This window comes from Fringilla coelebs (assembly GCF_963513975.1).
Source record: "Fringilla coelebs genome assembly, chromosome: 14".
NCBI classification, from domain to species: Eukaryota; Metazoa; Chordata; class Aves; order Passeriformes; family Fringillidae; genus Fringilla; species Fringilla coelebs.
The window spans coordinates 10,141,223-10,164,030 of NC_140040.1; the positions used below are offsets into that span (position 1 = coordinate 10,141,223).

Below are 22,808 nucleotides of genomic sequence, written 5' to 3' on the forward strand. Positions count from 1 at the left end.
CCCGCGGCCGGCCCTGCGCGGGGCTGCGCGCCCGCGGGCCCCGCCGGGAGCGCCCCAGAGCGCGGGCCGGGCACAGCGGGGCTGCGCGCCGGGGCTGGGCAGCGGGGCAAGGGAAAGGGGCCGCGGCCGCCCCCGCCGCACCGAGCGCCTTCGCCCGTGCAGCCGGCGGCCCTGGCTGCCGCCGCAGCACCGCTGCTGCAGCGACGCGGGCTAAATCTGGCAGAAAATCGAACTCATTAGCAAAGTTCACCAGCTGATTGCTTTGCATAAAACACGACACTGATTGGAAGTAATTAGGTTAAAAGATGGGACTGCGTTTCGATTTGGTGTTTCTAACAAGTGCTTTTGTGCGTGGCCTGATTTAAGCCTTCACCTCTGGGAACAGCGTCCCTCCCGCACCCGGCCCCGTCCCGCTGCCGCCGCCGCTCGCCTCTCCCGTTCCCGCGGGCGGCTCTCGCCTCCGGAGCCCCCTGACCTCTTAAAAATTTCCTGCCACTTCCAAAAAGGCTTCAGGTACTACTGAGAGGTCCTAAATGGAGCCCCGCGTCTCTTTTAAGACATGCTTTTATTTTTCCGCAGCTATGCACATATCTGCCCGTTGCAAAAAGAGAGTGGTTTTGATTCTGTTAAAAATCTCTTTTAATTAAATATTTGCATTTTACAAAGGCGGCTGCAGGTTTGGGGTTTTTTTTAATCCAATATGTATAACCTATTTCCTTTTTTTGTCTCGTTTTTGCATTATAGTTTAACTCACACCCAAGGAAAAAAAACAATAGGCATAAAAAATTAAATTAAACTTGTATATATATATTTTAAAACTATGAAACAATTCGGAAAAAGACACAGAAATGTATATATTTATATTACGAAAACAACATTAATGCCTGTACAGTTGTCTTGATTTCATAATTTACTTCAAAGATACTGTATTATCAATTTAAATACAAAAAAGCTACATTAAATATACAGAATAAGATTTAATACAAATCTTTCTTCTTTGTGTGTGTGAGAGAGAGCGTGTCACTCGTTTGCTTTTCACTTGCTTAAGACATTTCTGGGCGGTTTCCACCAGCCATTTCAAATAGACTCTATAAACTTTTGAAGAGGGGCTGGGAGGGAGGGGGGAGCTGGTCTTTTTCTGTTTGTTTTGTTTTTCTTTTGGTACTGGAAAAATAACTGCCAAAGCAATTTATTATTTCTCTCAAATAAATTAAAAAAAGGGGAAAAAAAAAAAAAGGAACAGAACCACAGTCCCAGGAGGGGATAGGAAGGAGAAGCCGATATTAAATGTTGGACATACCTTTCTTCAGTTCGTAAGGTGAGTCTTTGCAAAGGTCTACTTGGGACTGGCTCCTGATCATTTTAGTGTCTTTAGCCAGGCTCTCGGCTCTGCTGAGAACAGTCTGATTTAATCCATTGAAGTGGGCGCCGGGAGCGGCGGCGGCGGGGCCGCCGGCGGGGTGCCCGTGCAGGGCCCCGAAGGAGCCGTAGTTCGTGTAGCCGGGGTAGAAGGGCGCCGTGTAGTAGAGCGGCCGGGGCAGGACCGCCCCGTTGGGGAAGGGGCACTGCGCGGCGGGCGAGCGCGGCCGCGGCGGCGAGCGGGACGGGCCGCTGCCGCCCAGCACGGCGGGGCCGGGGGGCGCCGCCTCGCCGCCGGCCTCCTTCGCCTTGTCCGCCGAGGTGGCGATCTCGGCCAGCGACCAGAGCTTGGGCTTGGCGAGGGCCGCCTGCTGCGGCGAGTGGATGACAGAGGCGCCGGTGGCGGCGGGCAGCAGCGGGTGCAGGTCGGCGGCGTGCGGCGGCCCGGCGGCGGCGGAGGGCGGGCGGTACGGCGGGGGCTCCTCGCCGCCCGCCGGCGGCGGCCCGCGGCCCGCCGGACACGGTCCCAGCGGGGAAGCGCCGGGCGCCTTGTGGGGGACGGGCGGCCCGTCGAGCCGCTCCTCCGCTAGCTCTTTGCAATCCGAGTCGCTGAGGCCGCTCTCGGCCTCCCGAGGGCCGGGGGACTCCTGGAGGCGCTCGCAGCCCGGCGCTGCCTTGGGATCCGCCGCTCCTGGTAGGGGGAGAAAGGACAGGGGTGGGGGGGCAGCTCTCGGTCTCGCCCTGCGCCCCCAAACCCGCCCACCCACTTCGCCGCCCACCCTTCGGTCCCCGCCGTGGCCAGGCCCGCTCCGCTGCCCGCCGGCTCCCCCCGCCCCGGCTGCATCCTCGGGGGAACAGGCCGCCCCGCCACCGCCGCACCGGGCCGGGGCAGCCCCGAGGGCGCGGCCGCGGTGACCCGGCCGAGCCCGCTGTCCTACCTGTGTCCGGAGTCCCGGGGTCCCCCTTCTCCTCCAGTTTCTGGGGCTCGTCCTCGTCGTTTTTCTCCAGGTCGATGTTCTCCTCTTCCTCCTCGTCCTCGCTGCGGTTTCGTGGGGTCCAGGTCATTTTGTTCTCCTTCTTGAGCCGCCTCCGCGCGTTGGCGAACCAGGTGGAGACCTGGGTGAGGGTCATTTTGGTGATGATGGCCAGCATGATCTTCTCGCCCTTGGTGGGGTAGGGATTTTTCCGGTGCTCGTTGAGCCAGGCCTTGAGGGTGGCCGTGGCGTCCCGCGTCGCGTTCTTGCGGTACGCGGGGTCCCCGTAGGGGTAGGAGCCGAGCGGCGCCGCGTATGGGTGGTACCCCAGGGAACCGGCCATGCCCGGCGTGTGGTCGTAGGGAGAGCCCTGGGGAGAGAGGGGACAGCGGCCCGGCGGGGCGAGGTCAGCGGCCGCGGGGCGGCAATGACAGGGCAAAGGCAACACCAGGGCCTGCCCGCAGCCCCTGCCCGCGCCCCGCCGCCTCTCCCCCGGCGCCGGGCCCTGCCCGGCTTGTCCCCCGGTTCTTTCCCGGGAGGAAGGGCCCTGGGGGCTCTCCGGGGCCCGTAGTCTCCGACCCCAGGAGACCACCGGCTGCTTGCAGCAATCCAGCGGTTCTCCCCCAAATGTAGGAGCAGAAAAGCAAGTGGGCAGCGCGGCGTGGGGGCGGACAGCGGCAGGGGGACCGGAGCCTTCCCCCCCCGCGCTGCGATCGCGGCAGACAACCTGCCGGGCCCAGGCGGCCGGGCGGGCTGGGCCGCTCCTCCCTGCCCAGTGACGGGAGGAGGAAGAAAATAAAAGGAAGAAGAAAAGAAAGAAGAAAAGAACATAAAAGAGAAACAAAAAAAAAAAAAAGGGGGGGGGGAGGGGGGGAAGGGGCAAAAATAGAAAGGTAAAAGAAAAGAAAATTATACAGAAAAAGGAAAGAAGGAACTGTAAAACTCTGCCCTAAACATAGAGGAGAAGCTGAGCGAAAGTCGCCGGTTTTGGGGGGGAACTGAGGGGCGTTGGCTGTGGCCGCAGCTCTGCGGTGTGGATGTCCCGCACTCGGACTGGCCCCGCGGTGCCCCGCGGGCGCGCACGGCGGCGCAGTGTCCTACCTTCCCCTTCCCTTCCCCGCGCAGCCCCGCGGAGCAGCTCGCGGCCATGGGATTAGAGCTCTGCAATATTTAAGCCTAATTATCGCCGGGCAGGGGAAAGTTGCCTGGATTTATCACCGGGATTTCTCCCATCGCCGACCCGTCCTGAATTCATTCCCTTTTCAATCACAACAAGCTAATTGTTGCAGAACTACGATAGGTGTTTTTATACTTTTTTTTTTTTTTTTTTTTTAAGGGAATGAAACCGGTCCCCGCCTGCCGTGGTCCTGCTCACCCGGGCCGTGCCGGCGGCTCCCCCCGCGCCCGGCCCTGCCCGCCGCTGCCGCCAGCAACAGTGTGAGGCAGGGCACGGCGGCGATGCGGGAAAGTTGGGCGGCGAGGCGGGGAGCCACGCTCCCTTTTGTCCCCGAGATCTCAAAAATAAAATGGGAACAAAAAGCAGGCCCGGGAGGGGGGGACAGGCGCCCACGGGATGCCGTCGTGCCCGGCGCGGTGTCGGCTGCCCGCGGCTGCTCTTACCACGTAGGAAGTGAAGGCGGCGGCGGCGGCGGCGGCCGGGTCGGTGCCGTACTGGAGGTGGGAGTTGTAACCCGGGGAAGGGGCGGTAAAGGCAGTAGATCCGGCATAAGGGGAAAAAGCGGAGCCCGAAGAAGATCTCCCAAGTTCATCGGTCCTGGGTCCGGAGATCACGCTGGTGCTGTACGCCGGACAGGAATAGAGAGCCAAGGACGCTGACGGCTGGTACAAGTAACCCTGAGGATACGACATGGCCAGGCGCGCACATATACCCGGGAGCCCAAGGCGCCGGGAGGGAGCCGCCGCGCTGCCGGGTTGGGGCGGCTGCGGCCGGGGCTTCGCGGGCGCCTCTCCGCCCTCGCCAGCTGGGCAGAGGCGGCACCTTGCTCTGCGCCGGGGCTGCTGCTCCGCTTTCGCCTGCAGCCGGGCACCGCTTCCTCCTTTTTCTCCCCCCCCTTGCTTTCCCCTCTTTCCCTCCCCCCCTCCTCTCTTTCTCTCTCTCTCCCCCTTGCACTGGGGGGCTTTTTTTTCCCCCTTCCTCCTCGCTCTCGCTTTCCGAAGGGTCCTGCCAAGATGCTAAGTTGGAAATTGCAGCTCCTGACGCCTTCAGCGCGGCCCGGCGAGGCTCCTCCTTCGCGGGGTGTTGTCAGTGGAAGGACTGGCAGGACCCCGCTGGGCTGCCGCGGCCGGGCCCAACCAGCGGGAGGGCTCCGCGCTTCCCTGGCCCTCCCCAGCGCTCAGAGGCTCAAGTGCGCCGGCTCCTGGATTGCAGTCACCTCCGAGCCATTTAAGATCAGCTCCAACTTTCTGCATGTGCTAAATACCGTGCGGAGCCGCGTTGCGCCGGAATGCAAGCCAATCAGTATATGAAAAAAAAAATAGATCTTTAATAAGATTTATTAGCCGCCCGGCTCCCCCTCTTCACAGCCACCCCTCCTCGTGCTCTCTGCCCCTGCCCCTCCCTCCGCTAAATCATTGGAGGTGGGATATACGGCGGACTGCTGGTGTTGTTAGTTTTGATTTTCTTAACAAAAAAGGAGGTTTTCGTCGGGGAAGAGCCGCAGCCCTGTCTCTGGGCTGCTCGGCCGGTCACTCCCGCGGGCAGGGGCCACCCCGCCACCGGACCTGTTGCGGCGGCTGTGCGGGCGGAGCGGCGGCGGGGTCCGGCCAGGAGCGAGGATCAGCTTCGCGGAGGGCTCGGATTTAGTCTTTCCCAGCGCCGGTCGTAGGAGAAGGGCGATCCGGAGGGGAGCGGACGGGGCTGAGATGGGTCCGCAGACACCGCTCAGAGCGAGGGTTTGCCCGCGGATCTAAGGAACACACCGGGTATCCTCCCCCCGCCCTGGGCTCAATGAAGGGTCGAGGCGAAAGCAGATTAAAACCATATGAACCCGGATAAATCCCTGCCGATCAGAAGATGTAATCTCCTGTGATTCCACCAGATATATTTCTCAATAGAAACATATCCCGATTTATTCCCTCCTCGCATATTTTTTCCCTTGCGGTTGAGGAAAGGAGCTGCTCCGGCGGCCGTGGACCCCTGGCCATCGGGATCCGCCGTGCCTTTCTCGATCGAGGGAGGGGGAGGATAGCATAAGATTTATATTTTCAGAATTTATTTATTTTTGTAACTTTTGCATTTCCCGACCCTAATGTTCTCGCCGCGCTCCCCCGCGCGACGTACGCGGAGACGCGAGGAGCAGGGCTGTGTTTTAAAACGGGCAGGCCGGGGCAGGAGCTCCCCGCGTCGCCGTGGAGGCGACACCGACGCCGCCCCGCTTTCTCCGTCCGTCCCTCCCTCTCTCTCTCTCCGGGGCTCCGTCCCGGCGGCAGCATCCACAGCCCCCCAACCGGGCGCAGGCTGGGACTTGCCGAGCGGCCGCGCTGCAGGGCCGGGCTGGGCGGGAAGGGCGCGCTGTCCCCGCTGCCTTGGGGGGGAGCGGCAGGACCGAGGCCGGCGGGGCGGGCGCTGCCCGCCGTACGGCAGAGTCACCCCCCGTACCCTGCACTACAGTACCCATCAGGCCGCGGCCCCACCAGGCCCGCCCCCGGCCGTCCCGGCGCATGACTGGCTGTTCCCCCGCCGGCGGCGGGCGCTCCGCTGCTTCCACGGGCCCGCGGAGCTGTCCCTCAGCGCGGGGTGTGGAAGGGCGGTGGCAGCACGGGCGCGGTTGCGGCGGAGTCCGGAGGCGGCGCTGACAGGACGGCGCGCGGAGGCGCTGCGGGCCGCGGCTGCCGCCCCCGGCTCGGAGCAGCCCGGCCGCGCTGAGCCCGGCCCGGCCCGGAGCAGCCCGGCTGCGCTGAGCCCGGCCCGGCCCGAGGTGAGGGAGCGGGGCCCGCGGGGCTCCTCTGGCGCTCGGCGGCGGCGCTGCCCCGCCGCGGGGCGCCCCCTGACGGGCGGCGCGGTTCGGCCCCAACCCCGCGCTGGTCCCGGCAGCGCCGGGCGGGACTGGTGGGGCCGCGCCGGGCTCGGCTCCTCCTCTGCTGCTGCCGAGCCGCGCTCGGTCTGGCCGTTCCCGCCTCTGTCCTCTTGCGTTCCCCTCGCCCCCCGTTTTGTTTTCCAAATTTAATTTTTTAATGTGCGGTGTGCCGAATTTCGTCTCTTTAAACTCCGTGTGGTTCTGCCCCCGTAAATGGGACGGGTCTGTCCCCGGCTCGCACGCTCCCTTACATGCTCAATCCACACAGGTGTGCACTTTCATCAGTTTTCGACTGCACGGTGTCACCGGTATTTGTCCCCGGCTTCATTATAGCGATCGCTCTGGAGCATTGCATTTCTTTCTCCACTCGAAAGCTCTTCTGTCATAATCCTCTGACAATCCCCCTTGTTCGGGGAGTGAGATATCATCTGGTCAAGTTTTATACATTTAACATTCATTTTATATGTGAGTAGAATAACTAACTGCTTTTCTGTGCTCCTTTCTTTGTAGGAAGCAGCAGAAGTTTTAACCATCTTCCCATGGCATCTGACTTTTTTGAAGAGGAGGTAAGGTTAACGTCATGTAAAATTACCCTCTTTATTTCTGATGTTCCACTAATCTTTCTTCTGTAGGCATACATTTTGGAAACTGTGGTGAGTTCATGCATACTTTCATGCCTTGCAAACATAATACCAGAGCTGATTAATAAACGGTAGTGATAGGACTCTTATGCCGTCAGGATTGTAAGTGCCTATCAAACTGACATTCTCACTACATTATGCCACTATTATATTCTTTGCAGTTTTAAAAGGACTGTAGATAATTATTCAAGATATTGAAACATTTAGTTTATAGTTCTATTGCTGTGGTTGTCACCTCCACTTTATATCAAATTTGAGACTCATTTCTTAAGGATGTCTCTATTTTCTGCTTTATTTGCACATTGATAGCTTTACTGAATGACTAGTCACAGCAACTTTTTCCTCTGATAGCAGCATATTAAAATGTGAAAGCCTAAGACTAATCTGCTTTGCAGGACTTTTCAACCACTTGATGGAAGGGAAATAAGTTTGTTTCAAGGCTCTTATGTTGTTCATCAGTGCTGTTAACAAACGTGGGGCTTGAGGATACATTTGCTGCTTCTCTACGTTTTTGCTGAAGGTACGTGCGTTTGAAGGTATGGATGAGTTCTTGCTATTAGGACTTTGTGTATTTTGCAGCTGCCAGTGAAACTATAACAGTTCAGGTTGATATTAAAATTCTGGACTTTGTATATTTTTCTCAGAATTTTTTGGAAGATAAATTGTTAATGCAATAGAAAAAATGCTCGTCCTTAAAATCATATTTAACAGTGGGAAAGATTTACAGTCTGGTTGTGCGCTGTTCACACTATTTAAATTTAGGCATGTGAATTTAGCTTCAGCTTCTATAAATAAATAATTTAAATCCCTATTTTTATAGTCTTCAGTCTGTTTGGTGGGTCCTGCAAAGCTATTAAAAGGGTCATTGGTTAGTTTACTAGGTGGACTCCAGTAGGGTTTTTGGTATGAGAGGAACTTGGATTTGAGATGACTGCGCAAAACGTGACCCAAAATATAGCAACATTTGGATTTGCGTATTTGTTTTTTGTACTCCGGTTTCTTTTGCATGATTTCATTTAGATTGTGCAAATAGGGTACAGCATAAAATGGCTTAATAAATCAGGGCATGACTGTACAGTAAGGATTAGCTGAGAATATTTTCTTTCTGGGAGAAGCAAATGGAAAGAGGCAGAATGATCCTAAAAGTAGCAGCAAACTATTGTTTAAAAGTACAGCTCTTGCTAGGCTCTAACTGTAAGTGGTTTGGTTCCAGGTGGCTTATAGTGAATGGAGTTAAACTTGGCTATCTTGGATATGATACACCTAAATTTAATTAATTTAATAGCTACTTTCTGTTGAAACTTTAAAATCTAACGATCCTGTTTTTATTGCAGTCTTTAAAGATCTAATCATTCTTCTGTGTGTCTGAGATGTAAAACTTAGTGCAAGGAGAGGCAACAGATTGGTTCCGTCATACAATTTTGTTGGGTTTTTTTGAGAGTACTTAAAAGATTATGATGGATAATGCTGTCTTGCCAAAGAATGCCGACACAGGTGTTCATCATTATCTTAATTAAGATCCTGAGAAAATGTCATCTTTCGGCATGAATTATGAAGGGAGATGCATTAGGAGATCATTTCAGCTTTTTTTTTCTTTTTTTTTTTTTTCCTTTTTACAGGGGTAGATGAGAAGGAGGCTGTTTGCTCCAAACCTTTTTGATATTTCTTTATCAGCATACCTGACCTTAGACACTGAATGTGTTTCTCCAGTTCAATTTGGGACAATATTACCCAACAATTATGTATGTGACGCTAAAGGGAATCCTCTTAAAGAAAAAAAAATTAAATAGTAATTCCCCTACAGGATACCCTGTTTCATTTAAAGCTATCCTATTAAAAAAAAATAACCTGTGAGGCTCAGATGGTAGTGGAAATTGCTGCTTGAAACATCTGATAAGAGAAGTATTAACAGCTTGTAAGAGAAAAATAAATACATGTGAATATTCATTCTTTTAGTTAGACATGAAGAGAAAATTTTCTTTCTCGTCTTTGCACGACCAAAGTAAAACCAATTAGTGTACAAAGAGGAGGGAGGGGCCTGTGTCTTTCTATGTTAAATCAATGCCTTATTAACTGGGCAAGAGCAAAAAAAATGCATGTAAAATATTGGCTGTAAAACTTAGGGGCCCTTTCCTGCAGACACTGCTGCTGCTTCCCTCAGGTGCAGTGCTGGGAGTTCCAGGTCGGGAAGTCCTGGTGTTTTGTGGCTCTTAGCCTGGGTAAAGGAGGAGCTCTCTGAGCAAGACACTCTCAGCTGCTCTGTTGTTTTTTCCTGCACTTCCTTTGCCCAGGATGCTCCTTGTTCACACTCTCAGCGTTTGTGGTCTGAGAGCGAGTTGTAAACTCGTGAACACCTAGAATTACTCCTCTGTGCCTGGCATTTGGTATTAGGTAGCTTAGAGTCTTGTTTTTCTCTCCAAGCCTTTCTATTTTAAATCACTTCTTGTTTGCTAAAAGAAGCCTGATTATCAGTTCTAGTCTTATTTTTTTTTTCAAATTGCTTCAGCAGCCTTTTTAATGTGTGGAATAAAATACAGAAGTGCAGCTGACAAGTCTTTCAAGCACCTATTTATTGTACTGAGCATGTAACTCCAAAGATCTTGACAGTATCATGGGAGAACCTGAAACTGCATTTCAGTTTCCTTGAAGTTTCCTGTAATTAACTTAAATGGCATTATTTGCTTGAATTTGTTGGCACAGTATGGACTAAGTTAAGAATGTCTTTAGGGTTTATTTTACTTACAGTTCCATGGACATATGCAGAAAATAGACTCTGAGGGAAAAATGGAAAACTGCTTTCTTTCATGTCTAAACCAAGTTTTTCACTTAAAGCAAGCCACATCTACTGTTAGTTGACTCTTATAGAAAATGAGGAGCAGCTCAGTAGGAAGGATGGCTGTGGCTCCCTGTGCTGTTTTATGGGATGTACATGAGCCCATAGCTTCCCTCATGGGGGCAAATTCCCTTTTGCCTGCAGGTGCTGTAGCATGGTGGGAGCTCCTGCAGCTGGAATCTGGCCTTCAGTGTGGGTGTTAGAGATGAGTGTCTTAATAGCAGTGTTGTGTTCCAAAGATTTTGTGCTTTATCTACTTTACTTACATATATTTGCAGTCCTTATGACTGGTGTTTGCAAGAGCTCAGCAGTACCTCTCTGAGGAGGAACATAAAGCCAGGTAGCCTTTCTGGCCTTACACCCAAGGAATTCTTTTTAACAGTTCATAATTTCTGGGATTTTATTAGAGCTTTTTGGTCTGTATTTTTTAATGTTAGTGGTGCCGATGTAGATGATTCTTAAAGCTGGTTTTTGCAGATTAAAGTGAATGTATTTGTAGAACCAGCATTTTTTTTGTTTTTATTATTAAATCATTGCTTGAGGAGAAAAACAAACCAGTTGGACCTTTCAAGGTGAATATGGATCACCATAACAGAGTTTACTGTACTAATAAACATGTGACTGATTACTCTCCTGCTCTTCCTGAAGGAGATGCACCATTCTAAGCAATTTCTTTTTTCCCAACAGAGCAAAACCAAGCTTTTTCTTCTTGTAAGCACATATTTTTTAGCATTTCTAGCACAGATGAAGAACACAGCATTTACCTCTGAAATATTCTCTGCTGACATCTACAGAAATTTTCATGCCCTTCAGATTTAATTTTGTGTAAACTAATGCATGGTCTAATATGTAGGTCCTGTGTTTTCAATTAAGCTGTATTAGGTAACTATGCTCTTCTTTCATATCCCATAGCAAAGTATCAATATCCAGATGGCAGTGTGCTGGGAGAAAAGATAGCTACAGGCTTGGCTGCTACTGTAAAGCAAGAACAAACATTTTAGCCTGTGTGATAAATAAAACCCAGGTTGAGACTCTCGGCATATTGGAGTTGCACTAAATAATTCTACAGTGCTGTTTATTACTGGTTTCATTGGATAATATGCAGCTGTAAAACCTGCTTGAAGCTTTTATTAAGAATACTCTGTCATTATAAAAAGCTGCCTACGACTTCTTTATGATATTGGCAGTGTGAGAATTGCTTTGTTTGTGCTGGCTTTCTGGCTTTTATCTAGGAAGGACCTTGCTGTCTCCCAGCTCCTGTGGGCATTAGGTTTCATGAATGTCTCTTGGGAAGAGGACAACTCCGTAGAGCCCACGTTTCAAAAGTAATTTTAAAGGTATTTTTTTCCTTTATGCTTTTTCTTAAGTTTATTTCAGTATTTAATTTATTGCTTCGGTTAAAATTCAGCTGATAATCCCTGTAATATACACTGTGCTGCTGTGTCCCTAAGTAAAACTTAAGCTGAGATCATCCAGGTAGTTCTTTGGGAGGAGGCTGCAGAAGGGTGGAGAGACTTTTAGGCTGGCTGAGAAGGGATTGGAAAACTTAATAGCCGGCAAGGAGCTAGACCTGGGTTTGTTTTCTCCTTGCATTTCTGACACATCCTATGACCTAGATTTGTTCATGTAACCTTGGCCTCAGTTTACCTAACAGGAACTCTGCTTGTCTCAGAAATGTTCGGATGTAAATTGGTGTCCATGCTCATATAATTGTTAAACTGTTGTGCTTTTGAGCAAGTGATTAATGCTGTTACTGTTTCATTAGCAAAATGCCATTAAACTGCCCCATTCCTCAGGTCTTTGATTTCCATAGGCACCTGTTTGTGGTGCACCTCTTGGAATATGCAGGATTGAACACCATCCAGTGGGATGTGACACTAACATACTGTCTGTGGGATTTACCAAACGTACTGGATCAATGGGGGAAGAAACCCTTGCATTGTTCAGTCTGTAATCCTTGTTTGTCAGAGAAACATGCTGTCTGAATTAGCAACAAATACTGTATTTTTGTTCCAGCCCCCATTCTCTGTATGTCCCTTTTTTTTTTTTTCCCTTTCTAGATTGCACCCAAAAGAGAAGCAGTGAGATGCACAGTGGGGAAAATGAAGCCAGCAGTCCATCCTATCCTGTACCTTCCTGAATATGGGAAGAGACCTAGTACAGAGCCAGAATGCAGCTGGTCTTGCAGTATTTTTAACCATATTAAGTCCTGTTCAGAGTTAATGGTAAGTAATCTGCTGTGAGTGTGGTATGATTCATTAAGCAAAGCATTAGAGCAGGGGCACTTTCCTTTGTGGTGCTGGGTTTAGTCACTTACAAAATGCAGAATTAATGTTTCCAGATACATCAACTTTATTCCCATTTCTGTTGAGAAAATTGCACAGTGCATCTAATAAGTATGTTGTTTTCTTTCTGTTTTTGTTCTCTCCAGATGAGCTCAGTGAGATGGTCTCAGCAATGCTGAAGAAGGGAAGGACAGAACTGGAAGACAGGAGCTGTTTCAAAGCAGGATTCTTCATCCTTCTGTAATTCCCAAACATGAAGACTTTGTAAACTTCATTAGGTAGAGTATTGCTAATAGTGTCATGTCAGTAGTGTTGCATGACGTAATATGGCATTGCTATATTGTTCAGTGATCATGTGGAGCTGCATTAAATAAATGAACATACACCAGTAGCTTAAATGAACATTATGAGTGAGAGCAGTAAATGGAGAAGCTGGGTACTAGAGGAAATGCTCACAGCTTCTTTAAAGCCAGTGTCTTTCTTTTTCCAGCTCTTTCCGTAACCAGTAGTGCTTTTGTTTCTTGATAAAGATGGGGAAAAACCACTCCATCTTTTCATTCAAGAAATTGAATCTAGTTCAACTTCTTAACCAGAAAGACTTCACAGTCCTACTAGCTGTTAAAGCATCTTAATGCTTTGTCCAGCAGGAAATTGCACTCACAGTGCTGACCTATTAACATCTGTAGCGCAGCAGCATGTGCTGCTCTTGCTTCTCAGGGCTTGTGAAATGTCTGCTGTGGCACAGCCCTCTGTGACCTCTTGCATTGAAGGATGGAATTTGTGAGTCCTCTTCTGTCTGGAGCTTGTGGGAGCTCCCTCCTGAGCCAAATAGTTCTGAAATATTGCAAAAAAAATCTGACGGTGTTGTCTGGGAGATGTGACTGACTTAATTATTATTAACATTTATTAAGTGCCTTACAATGGAGTGGAAGAGCCATTGCCTTCCTTTTTACAAACAGGAGAACTGGCATGTAAGGAAGAATGAATCTCTTCTATCTTCTGCAATTCTTGACCCACCTAATTAGGTGATTGTCACAAGAAATGAGAAGCTGGCTCAGGGGAGTGGCACTGGGGGAAGCTGCCGACACGTTCTGTGTGCGCCACGCTTCCCCCTCGCACAATGGGGAGCCTGGGGAGCGGAGCTTCCCTCTCTCTGTGTCCCTGGGCCAGGGAGGAGATCTGAGGGGGCTGAGGAGCCTGGGGCTGTCTGTTGGATAGCTTCATTATAGATCTCATCCAGGCAAAAAGTGGGGAACTGCAACTCATTTCTAGGAGCTACTCTGGGTTTTAGCAATCGCTCCCCCACTGCCTCCTCCCGCTTCCTTTCGCTGTGGAGTGGCCTTTCCCCACAATAAGCTGATTTTCTTCATGACTGATATTTACACTTACTTAGCCTCTAAGGCACTAACTGCTTCTTCTGGTCTAAGACTTCTGTTTCTTTTTTTTCTTTTTTTAATAATTTATTTTGCTGAGAAAGGGAATCTGTCCAGCTGCTACAAACAATAGTGGTTTTGATGTATATCAATAAAGAGTTTGAGATGTATGTTTTCCAAGTAGAAGATAAAGAGACTTAAAGCCTGCTTTAAAGGAAGGCAAACCTTGGAGAGGTTTACTTAGATGTACAATATGCCCTATTCCTTGATTTTTAAAAACAGTATTAAGGGATTTTTTTCAAGAAAAGAGAAAATAATTTCATCTTTTTGCTTGCATTTTTTTCTTAGCCTCACAGTTGTAAGATAAATATTCAGAATTAGGAGTTGCTAAGGTTAATGTGATTAAAATGAGTATGTGATAACGGGCTCTGCACATTAAAGATTAAGAGCTCAAATTATAGACTCCAGAGGGAAACACTCCATGAGCATTTGTAAATTTTGTTTGTGCAAAAAATGCAGGCTTAGGCCTGTGGTTGCAGTTGCACAACAGTTTTATCCTGTTTTATCTGCAGAGAATTCTTTTAAACACGGTAGTATTTGGGGTGAAAATGTAGTGAGGTGGGGGGACAAATGAGGAAATAATTTTGGTCTAAGCATTAGTGTTACTCTATAAAAATAGATTAGTTTTACACAATTTATTCACGTTTACACTGGTCAATTTATAGCATTCTGAGTGCAGTAGGTAATTCTTTATGTATAAATTTATCCTTTATACAGATGTAATTCCATAGACAACATTTAATCTTTGAATGCAAGTTGAAAATATATTAGCAATTAATATATGTAGGTTATGACTTTCTTTTGCATATACTTTGCAGTGGTTCCTACACTAAAGTTGAGTCAGTGTGTGCTTAAGGAAAATTAGATGTGAAATGTAATATGTAGAGGACAAAGAAGCATTGAAATCCTTATTGCTCTTAAAAAGACTAAGGTACCTCAGATAATTCTTCTTTCTTAATCTCTTAAGAATTTGATGCATAATTCTGTTATGAGCAATTTGGAGTGAATAAAATATTTTTAGAAGTAATATTAGTACCAAGTATTATTTCTCACCTTTTATGAAGCATAGTTTGGTTTTAAAATTAGAAATGCTTTGCATTTTGAGAGGCTCAATTATAGGCAGTCTTCCACTGAGAAGGAAAAGCACCTTGGACATTTGTGGAGGGGTAAGCCTTGTTGTTATATCTTTGAAATTTGCTAATGTTGCAACCATTGAAATAAAGTGTTTGTTTACATAACAGCAGTGGCATTTCTCCTCCTCTTCCTTGTGGTTTTGTCCAACTAGATGTTATGAGTGGCAGTTGCAGTGACTGCTAAGTGTTTAAATGATGACACCATTATGTGAGGTGATTTTGAAATGAGAGATTCCAGCCAAGAATTACATCTGCTCTCATCTCCTTCAAATCATACTCTCTGGCTGTGCAGATTATGATTGATTTGTTTGTGACAGATTGCAGGAAACAGTCATTGATTTTTCAATATTTTACCTTAAAATTATTTACAGTTGTAACCAAGGGGAGGTATTTCCATGGGCTGTCAGCCCCTGAAAGACTGGGATAATATTCCCTGCTCCCTGACAAGACAAATTACCCGTAATGAGTGCAGTAGCTGAAGGGTATACTTTTATTTTAAAATATGTCAATAACCCAGTGACTAAACGAATATTGATTCAGCATAATGAAGCCTGAGTAATGTGAAAATGAGCTCTTCAAGGAGCATGGTAAAGACTTTCTTTTTAGCTTGTAGCAAGAAGCTTTTCATTCTTTACTGTTAGGTAGTTGAAATGTGCAGTCTTAAAGAAGTCATTCTTAAATATTGGTAATATGTGAAGTAATGTAACAAAAGAACTTCAGGGTTTTTTTCTGTTTATGTTTTCTTTTTTTTTCTCCGACTTTTTTTTTCTTCAATATGTTTCAGTAGATCAAATGCATAATAAGGAAAATACAAGTTATCCAGGGCAGAGATAGAATTACTATAGGTGTAAATATCTTTTGCAGTAATATTCTTCAGCTAGCCTAATGGCATTTTTAATGTGGAATCTCAATATGGGCATGAGAATATATCGATATAAACTGTAGATTTAATTTCATATTATTGACTTCCTGACATACTGACGTGTGTTCTGTGTGATCAGTCTAATATTCTTGTCCTTCAACAGTTTAGAATGGCTGGTTTATGAGCACCTAGATATACTGTGGTATAAAACTTAGTTACCATAATGCACGTTTTTCTTTCCATAACATATAACACTACATGTTTTTTACCACATGATAATTCTCAAGCAGTAATTTATTTAAATTACAGTAATTTATGCAGTGCCATAGGTGTGTGGAAAAGCATCTAATAGATTAATATGAATGTACTCAGTTGTTCAGGGTAAGGATTAAAGACCACGTTGAGGTACAGTTTTTTTAAAAAGGAGAAGTACTGAACACTAAAAAAAACCCCACCCTATCATGTGAAAGGATCAATTGGTCATTTGTATTCAAGAGCATCGTGCAACATGGGGAAGGCTCTGCAGAAGCACTGGGTATAAACAGCCGTGTAATCCAGACATAGACAAAAAGATCTTTTCTTGGGCTGTTTGTGTGTAATGTGTCAATTATGAAATAATGTCATAGCCAGAAGCATTTAGTGAGCATGTTTGGGCATGAAGACGACTTTTCTTATTTTCTGAGGACTAACTTCAATTGCATCCAACTAGCTTGTGAAAATCTTCAGAAGGATGTTTTCCTATCAGCACACAGGTGATTTTTTTCCAAATGTCATTCCTTTAGCACAGCTAGAAACTATTTCAGGAGGCACTTGAGAACCTGTGGCATTGAGAGTTAAATGGCAACCCTGGAATGTGAGATATGTTCCTGTTTTTAATTTGCTTGTTTTCAGAAATAAAGTGTGATGTACATCTGAGTGGGTTACTAATAATTGAGTGGGTAACTAAATAATTGCAGTTTTGAGAGGTTTTGTGCATAGCGCCTGGTATTTCCAAAATATTGGAGAATATTAAGAATTATTAATAAACTGAAATATATGGCTGTGACAACAGGAGAATTTGGGGCTCTTGTAAATGTTACAAGAGATCTACACATGTTACAGTGTAGAACCGTAACTTCCTGCTCAATGTCGTTTTATCCACCTCAGGTTCTCTGCCTGTTCTTTGTTTCTGTGCCTTTTTGTTTCTTTGGCCAGCAGCAGGAGATGGAAGGGGAGGATTCTTGTTCAGTTGCTTTCCCACAGTAGCGAGGAAGAGGGAGACTGTTCAGGGCTGGGTGCCAGCTCTGCTGTAGACTGAAGGGCAAATAAATGTTTGTTTTAACAACATCTCCTTTTCCTGGATAACACTGCATGAGCTCACGGTACCAAACTGAGTAACAGCAGATCTCTGCTTGCAAGCCATTGGCATTTTTCACTTGTGAGACAGGCAACAACTCTGGCTTTGCTGCCTTTCCCAAAGATGAGTTTATTTATTGAATATCTGACATTCCAGCTCAGGTCGGAACCGTGTGCTTGGCACTAAAGGCAAATGGTGCATTTTTGGCTTTTTATTTTAATCTGTGGGTGATACTGGAGATGTCTGATGATGGTGCCTTGGAAGCTCTGCAGTTTATTCATACATCTTTCTGTGTTAGAACTGTGACAATTGTTAGTCCACTTTCAGGTGGACTATGGAGGAGAAAATAATAACTTCAGACAAAAAGAAAATCCTAAATAATTATTTGGTTAAAAGTTCTTGTGGCATTTGGGATCTCCCAGGAACAGAACGTTAGCCCAATTGGTGTTCAGTTAGGTAAAAGTAAAAGAAGAAAACACCGTGAAATTAGGATCGTGGGTAGAGAACAGAATAATATCATTTGTGGCAGAGATGAGGCTATTGGTTGGTCACGAAAGGCTCCTCTTTAGGAGCTGTATGTCCCTCTGCACTCAGCAACTTGCAAATTTTCACCCATTTCAGGTAATTTCACAGTGAACACAATGCATCAATATGTTCTTGTAGTGGGTGGCTCTGTGTAACAATTCAGATCTTGATTCCATTATGAATAAAGTAGCAACCAAAACCAATGGTGGATTTCTAAATTTTTATTGCTGTTTACTCAGCCTCTGTGTTATCTATCTGCTCTACAGACCAGCCAACTAAAACAAGTTTAGTTTAAAGTGAGAGAGGAGAGCATGTTGATGTAGATGATAGAAATTGTGCTTACTGGCTAAACCTTCTCCAAGCTGCCTCCTTCCCATTGCCAAATTAATTATTTGAAATCTAAGAACTAAGATGTGATGGAATCCAAATCAGAGCAGTCTACAAGTAGGCAGACAGCACTATGTAGAATTTGCTCATCTAAATGTCATGATTACTTGAAACCAATTCTTTGTGCCCTACACTTCGAAGGCATTTTTTTTTAAAGTTGTGGACAAATTACTGCTTTCCCCAAAGCAATTCCATATATGCAAATATTCTATTCTTTTAGAATGATCATTTTATGTACTAAAAGCTGTCAGTAGTGCAGATAATATCACAGTCTTTGGTGTGTTGGCATATGGTTTATGGTGAACTGTAAGACTGAGATAACCCTATAAAAATACGTGAGGGATCCAAGATGCTGTGAGAGTCTTGCTTAACTGCAATGGTTAAAAAGGCATGGCTGACTTAATGCATGAGTGTTGAAATCTGTGTCTGGAATTATGGAAACAAGTTGAGAAACATGAACAGAATTGATTGTTGATTATTTTTGTTTGTAAGAGCTGGGAAAAGATGTATTGTGTTTTTCTGTGGTCTTTAAAGGCCCACAGTGTCCTTTTTTTCTTTTCTTTTGTTTTCTTTTGTTAACTTATCTTTTAATATGAAGTGTCATTCCCAAAATGAAGTAGTGTCCTTGGGCTGGTGGCAACAGCTGGAGTTGCAGAATTCATAAATAATTCAGAAAGGGATAAAGGGTAGGGGAATTTTTTTGTCATTTGAATCTTTATTATGTGCACACATTTCATTTTAGATACGGCATCATTTGAATTCATTCAGTATGATGATTGCACTGACCTGTCATATTTATTTTGATGTCCCTTCGAAGGACCATATGCTCTGTCCTCAGCATGAAAATGATGCAAGTTGCAAACTGAAAGGCAGCTCTGTTCCTGTAGGGATGAAGCCCTCACTTCCCGTTGTCACGTCAGTGGATGTACAGCTGCACTGCAGCAGAGAAGGTGGAGTTGTTATGTCAGAGCAGTGACTAAGTGGCAGTGTAGCCTAGCAAAAGGTGGAAAAAAGGGCAAAACCCATTTGCATCAAGGTACTGTATGGCATTGAAAACTCAGCTGTCACTGAGGGCCAGTTGGTGTGAGGAACCTGGCATGTGGAAGGTGGAAAGGATTAAAGCCAGCTAGAAATCTGCCAAGGTGGAGGTGTGCCATGGTAGCTTTAACGTGGGAATACAATTAATTACTCTGTGTGTTGGAAGTGGGGTTGCCATGCACACAACCTCCTGGGGTTGCACGGGACTCAGTCTGGATATGCAAGGCTCAGAGCTTTTTTCTTTGCCCAGTCCATGCCCTCCTTTCCTCTTGAAGCTGCTTGCTAAGTCAGAAAAAAATCTTGGGTAATGTTTTTTGGGAGGGAATAGGGGAAGGAAATATGCAGTTGTAATTTGCCTATTCACTAATTCTGCTGTAACCATTGCATCTGGTCCTTCATTTATTTTGTTGGTGTGTTCCTGTGGATGAGTGGTGCATTTTCCAGAAGTTGCAGGCTCAAGTTCAACCATATCCCATAAGTAATGAGCTGCATGATAATGAGCAATGTCTGGTCCCTATTGGCTAAAGCATTGGCTGGTGTTAGCAATTCACAGTTGGTGGATAACAGGGCTCTGTTACCAGGACTTTGTTACTGTTACCTTAGCATGTGATATTAACACCACAGGATTGCAACCACCTCCATATTTTCATGGTTAAGGTGTAACAGGGAGCAGTGATTTGTATGAAGTACATGGTCCACTGTGCCCATGTCAGGGGCAGAAGGAAGCCAATTAAGTGCAGGTTAGTGAAATACAATAATTGGAACCTGGGAATGAGAATAACTGTATGCAAAATTGTTTCTTTTCTAGATCCTGCCATCAATGACTGAGTCTCCCTGAAATCTTATCAGTTACTGCCAAGATGAGAACGATAACAGGAAGGAGGAGTGCCTAAGTGGATTTATTGACTGTTAATTTCTTCTGTTTATCAAATGACAGGTTGTTTTTTCCTCAAAACTCAATTGTCATGACAATATGCTTTTGGAAGTCATTTTTGTAAAATAAAACTGACAATTTTTAGGCTACAAAGAGCTATTGTATCTTTCTATTGAATGTTGTCATTATGGTAAAATGCTGGAAAGTCTTTATTTTTGAAGGAATTTAACTTGTATACTTCATTAATTTAATATCTGTTGAAAAACTTTCTTGTCAGAATTCTTTTATTCGATGGAATAGTTATCGTTACAATGCTCAGTTTATTAATGTCTAAATTACTGTAGCCCTAGCCTCCTACAAAAATGTTTCTTTTTAGTAATAATAAATGAATCAGGTTTTGTCCCCTTTTTGTTTTGATCAGCATATTTTCCCTTTCAGTGAAAGTGCCTTCATTTTTTGGAATGACACAACACAAGGAAAGGTGTTTTGGTTTTGGGGTTTTTTCCCCAACAGCACATGTCTTATGTGCAATGTTTTTTAATAGTACGCCGCCAAGATACAATTACTGGAAGGAGAGAGAGAGAAGCTGTTGGGAATGTCATGTTATGCCAAATTAAGAATTATTAGCTCTTACTTTCTGTGCAATCTCTTCGACTAGAACTCGACCTATTGCGTCTGGCGTATGCTTTGACTCTAGTGGAACTAATGTGTCCTTGGAGTAGCATTTCAGAGTAACTTCAGATTCATGCTTTTTTCACAAGTCTGCTTTAGACTGCTGGGATTAACTTCAGAGAAGGCGAGAGATACAGGCTCCTTTGTCAGCAGCTGTGCTGGTTAAGAAGGAGGCTTCATGCACGCTTGCTTGCTCATTCTCTCCCTGCTAGGGAAGCAGACTGAACTGTTTCCCTGAGCACATGCAGGCTGACTTCAGCCAAAGTGAATCGTGTTATCAGATATTAGTTATCAGTGCCCTGGGTCACTCTGATGAAAGGACAGGGCATGCACAGACCAGCTGTGCAGACGTCATGTCTGGGAAGGGGGCTGTGTTGACAGGACTTGCTGAGGGCTGGCCCTGCTGTGTCGCCTTTTCAGCAGGTGCAGTTACATCTCTTGGATGTGGTAAAATTGGATGTGTTAGAAAGCTGTGCAGATCTGTCAGGCATAATATTCACATTCCAGGGGCATCCTGGATAATGCAGAATAAACCTGAGCTCTTTGACTTACTCCTTGTGTGTGCCCGTAGGAAGGGAGAGAACCAATGTGTCTGTACATGCCAAACACCTATTTCAGGAAAATGTATCTGGTCAAGGTGTGGGAATGGTACAAGTGTTTGCATTATCTAGAGAACACACTTTTACTTTGCTCATCAAAGAGGCTGCCTCAGCCAACACATGCCTCAGGAGAACTGCTTTTGGCACATCAGCTGCCTTGACTGGAGAAGGGAGAACAGCTCCAGCAGGAGTGGCTGCTGTTCAGTAGATGCTGAGGTCTGGTGAGGCATCACAGCTCTTGCTATTCCCTGGGCCAAAATTAGAATGGTATGGATATACTCAAAGACATAGTGAGTAAAAGCAGTGCTCTGAACAGCTCCTTCCACACTGACCCTTCTTGTGCAAAGGCTGTGGAGGTTAGGTGCCTTCTTAGATCCAGCCTGGGCATACAAAGAAGAAGAGAAACCTGAGAGCAGCAGCACTGCTTGTGTCTCCTCTTGGGGCACTGCCAGGTGAAAAGAGCACAGTCACAGAAAGGACTGAGCATCCAGCTCAGGTTGTGTGTTGTCCATTATCTTTTATTTGTCCTTAAGGTAAAAGATGAGGAATATGCATATTGTACATATGGAAGGGAGGAAAATAAAGTGCCAGGTGTGTGAGGAAGGGGCAGGTGTGGCTTCAGGTGTGAGAGCTGTGCCCTGATCCAGCAGGCCAGGGTTGAGCCATGGCTGAGCTCTCAGTGCTGGGTTCAGGAGTGATGTCACATGTCTCCCCTGACCATGAACTAAGTGCAAATGACCTCCACAGCTCTCTTGAGACAGCCCATAATCCATATGACTCTTTTTATCTTAAAATGGACTATTGTAGTACCAAGATTGAAATGTTTAATGAAATGCTTGTGATTGCCTAGGAATCTATTTACCTGCCTAAGTGGTAATACACAGGTAAACCAGAACTGCAGAATAACCTCTTACACAGAGCACTGTCATGGATGTTAAGCTGATGAGTAAAATTTTACATCCAAGCACTTAAAACCATCAAACACTATAGTTAAACTGCCATACTGTTTATGTAGTGCTAAAAAAACCAACAAAATAAAATTTCAGGGAAGGCAGATTTTCTTCTTACAAATATTCCAAATAATAGGTTGTTTCAAGTAGACTTCCTGGCTCTTTGGTGATTGCTGAATTTGGTCTGAATCTATCAGGAATCCCAATCATAATGGTGTGTTTATTATTATAAACACATGACTTGGATAAGTTCTCCACAAATATGTTGAACAAAACATAGTTTACCTTCTTAAATGGTACTATATGGTTACTTTCTAACTCCTTTAATTTCAGTTCTAACTTGATTGAAAAAAAGGTGCATTCCTGACAATAATCTTTACATCTGTAATGGAACACTTGATTTTATATGACTGTTTGCATACTCCAGACATACAACATTTTTGCAGCAATATGTGTTGACAATACACAGAGATAAAAATCACTTTATGACAAACTAAGGAGCAAACTTTTAATAAGACCAATGAATCATTAGAAATTATTGGGGAATATTAGATTTTCTGTCTTTTGAATGAGGATTACATATTTTTATAGAGGTATATGCTTGAACAAATGGCTGGGGGTGGTAGAGGGGCTTCTGTGGTTTTTGCAACACCTGGGGTCAGACTGGGTCATCTTAGAGCAGTCACTTAGGTCATCCTGGCTTGGAAGGGAGTGAGAAGTCTCAGTGTAGCAAATATCTTCATAGAATAGCAGCTTCCACTGAAAAGTTACTCAAGCTAATTAAGCCTATCTTCAAAAAAAGATTGGGGGGGGCACTGGGAATGTTCCTGTCTCCTAGTGCCATGCCTTTTCCAAAGATCCTCTTTCACC

The 22,808-nt window shown here is 45.9% G+C and overlaps 1 protein-coding gene and 1 long non-coding RNA gene across 3 annotated transcripts; one reads left to right on the plus strand and one right to left on the minus strand.

Moving 5' to 3' along the window:
* Positions 1–848: 848 nt before the first annotated feature.
* Positions 849–4,399, minus strand: IRX5 (iroquois homeobox 5). Of its 2 annotated transcripts, XM_084215120.1 has the most exons (4): positions 3,954–4,399; positions 2,298–2,703; positions 1,301–2,050; positions 849–1,176 (listed from the first exon to the last, which is right to left on the minus strand). In XM_084215120.1, exons 1-4 carry the CDS (start codon positions 4,200–4,202, stop codon positions 953–955), a joined length of 1,629 nt encoding a protein of 542 aa, XP_084071246.1. In that variant the 5' UTR covers positions 4,203–4,399; the 3' UTR covers positions 849–952. The 2 variants fall into 2 exon arrangements, with proteins under 2 accessions (XP_084071246.1, XP_084071247.1); XM_084215121.1 differs by having other exon boundaries at positions 1,059–2,050.
* Positions 4,400–6,118: 1,719 nt separating this feature from the next.
* Positions 6,119–20,063, plus strand: LOC311159276. The gene is made up of 7 exons (XR_014616503.1): positions 6,119–6,271; positions 6,881–6,936; positions 7,407–7,531; positions 11,077–11,181; positions 11,905–12,069; positions 12,276–12,407; positions 19,652–20,063. It is a non-coding gene; the product is annotated as an uncharacterized lncRNA (long non-coding RNA).
* The last annotated feature ends 2,745 nt before the right edge of the window (positions 20,064–22,808 follow it).

What these genes read in the sequence shown, in the direction of transcription:
- IRX5 (XM_084215120.1), bottom strand. Translation starts at nt 4,202, where the DNA reads ATGTCGTATCCTCAGGGTTACTTGTACCAGCCGTCAGCGTCCTTGGCT. An exon ending in CCGCCTTCACTTCCTACGTG is followed by an intron (nt 2,704 to 3,953) that starts GTAAGAGCAGCC and finishes CTCTCTCCCCAG; the next exon opens with GGCTCTCCCTACGACCACAC. An exon ending in ACCTTACGAACTGAAGAAAG is followed by an intron (nt 1,177 to 1,300) that starts GTATGTCCAACA and finishes TTGCTTTGGCAG; the next exon opens with TTATTTTTCCAGTACCAAAA.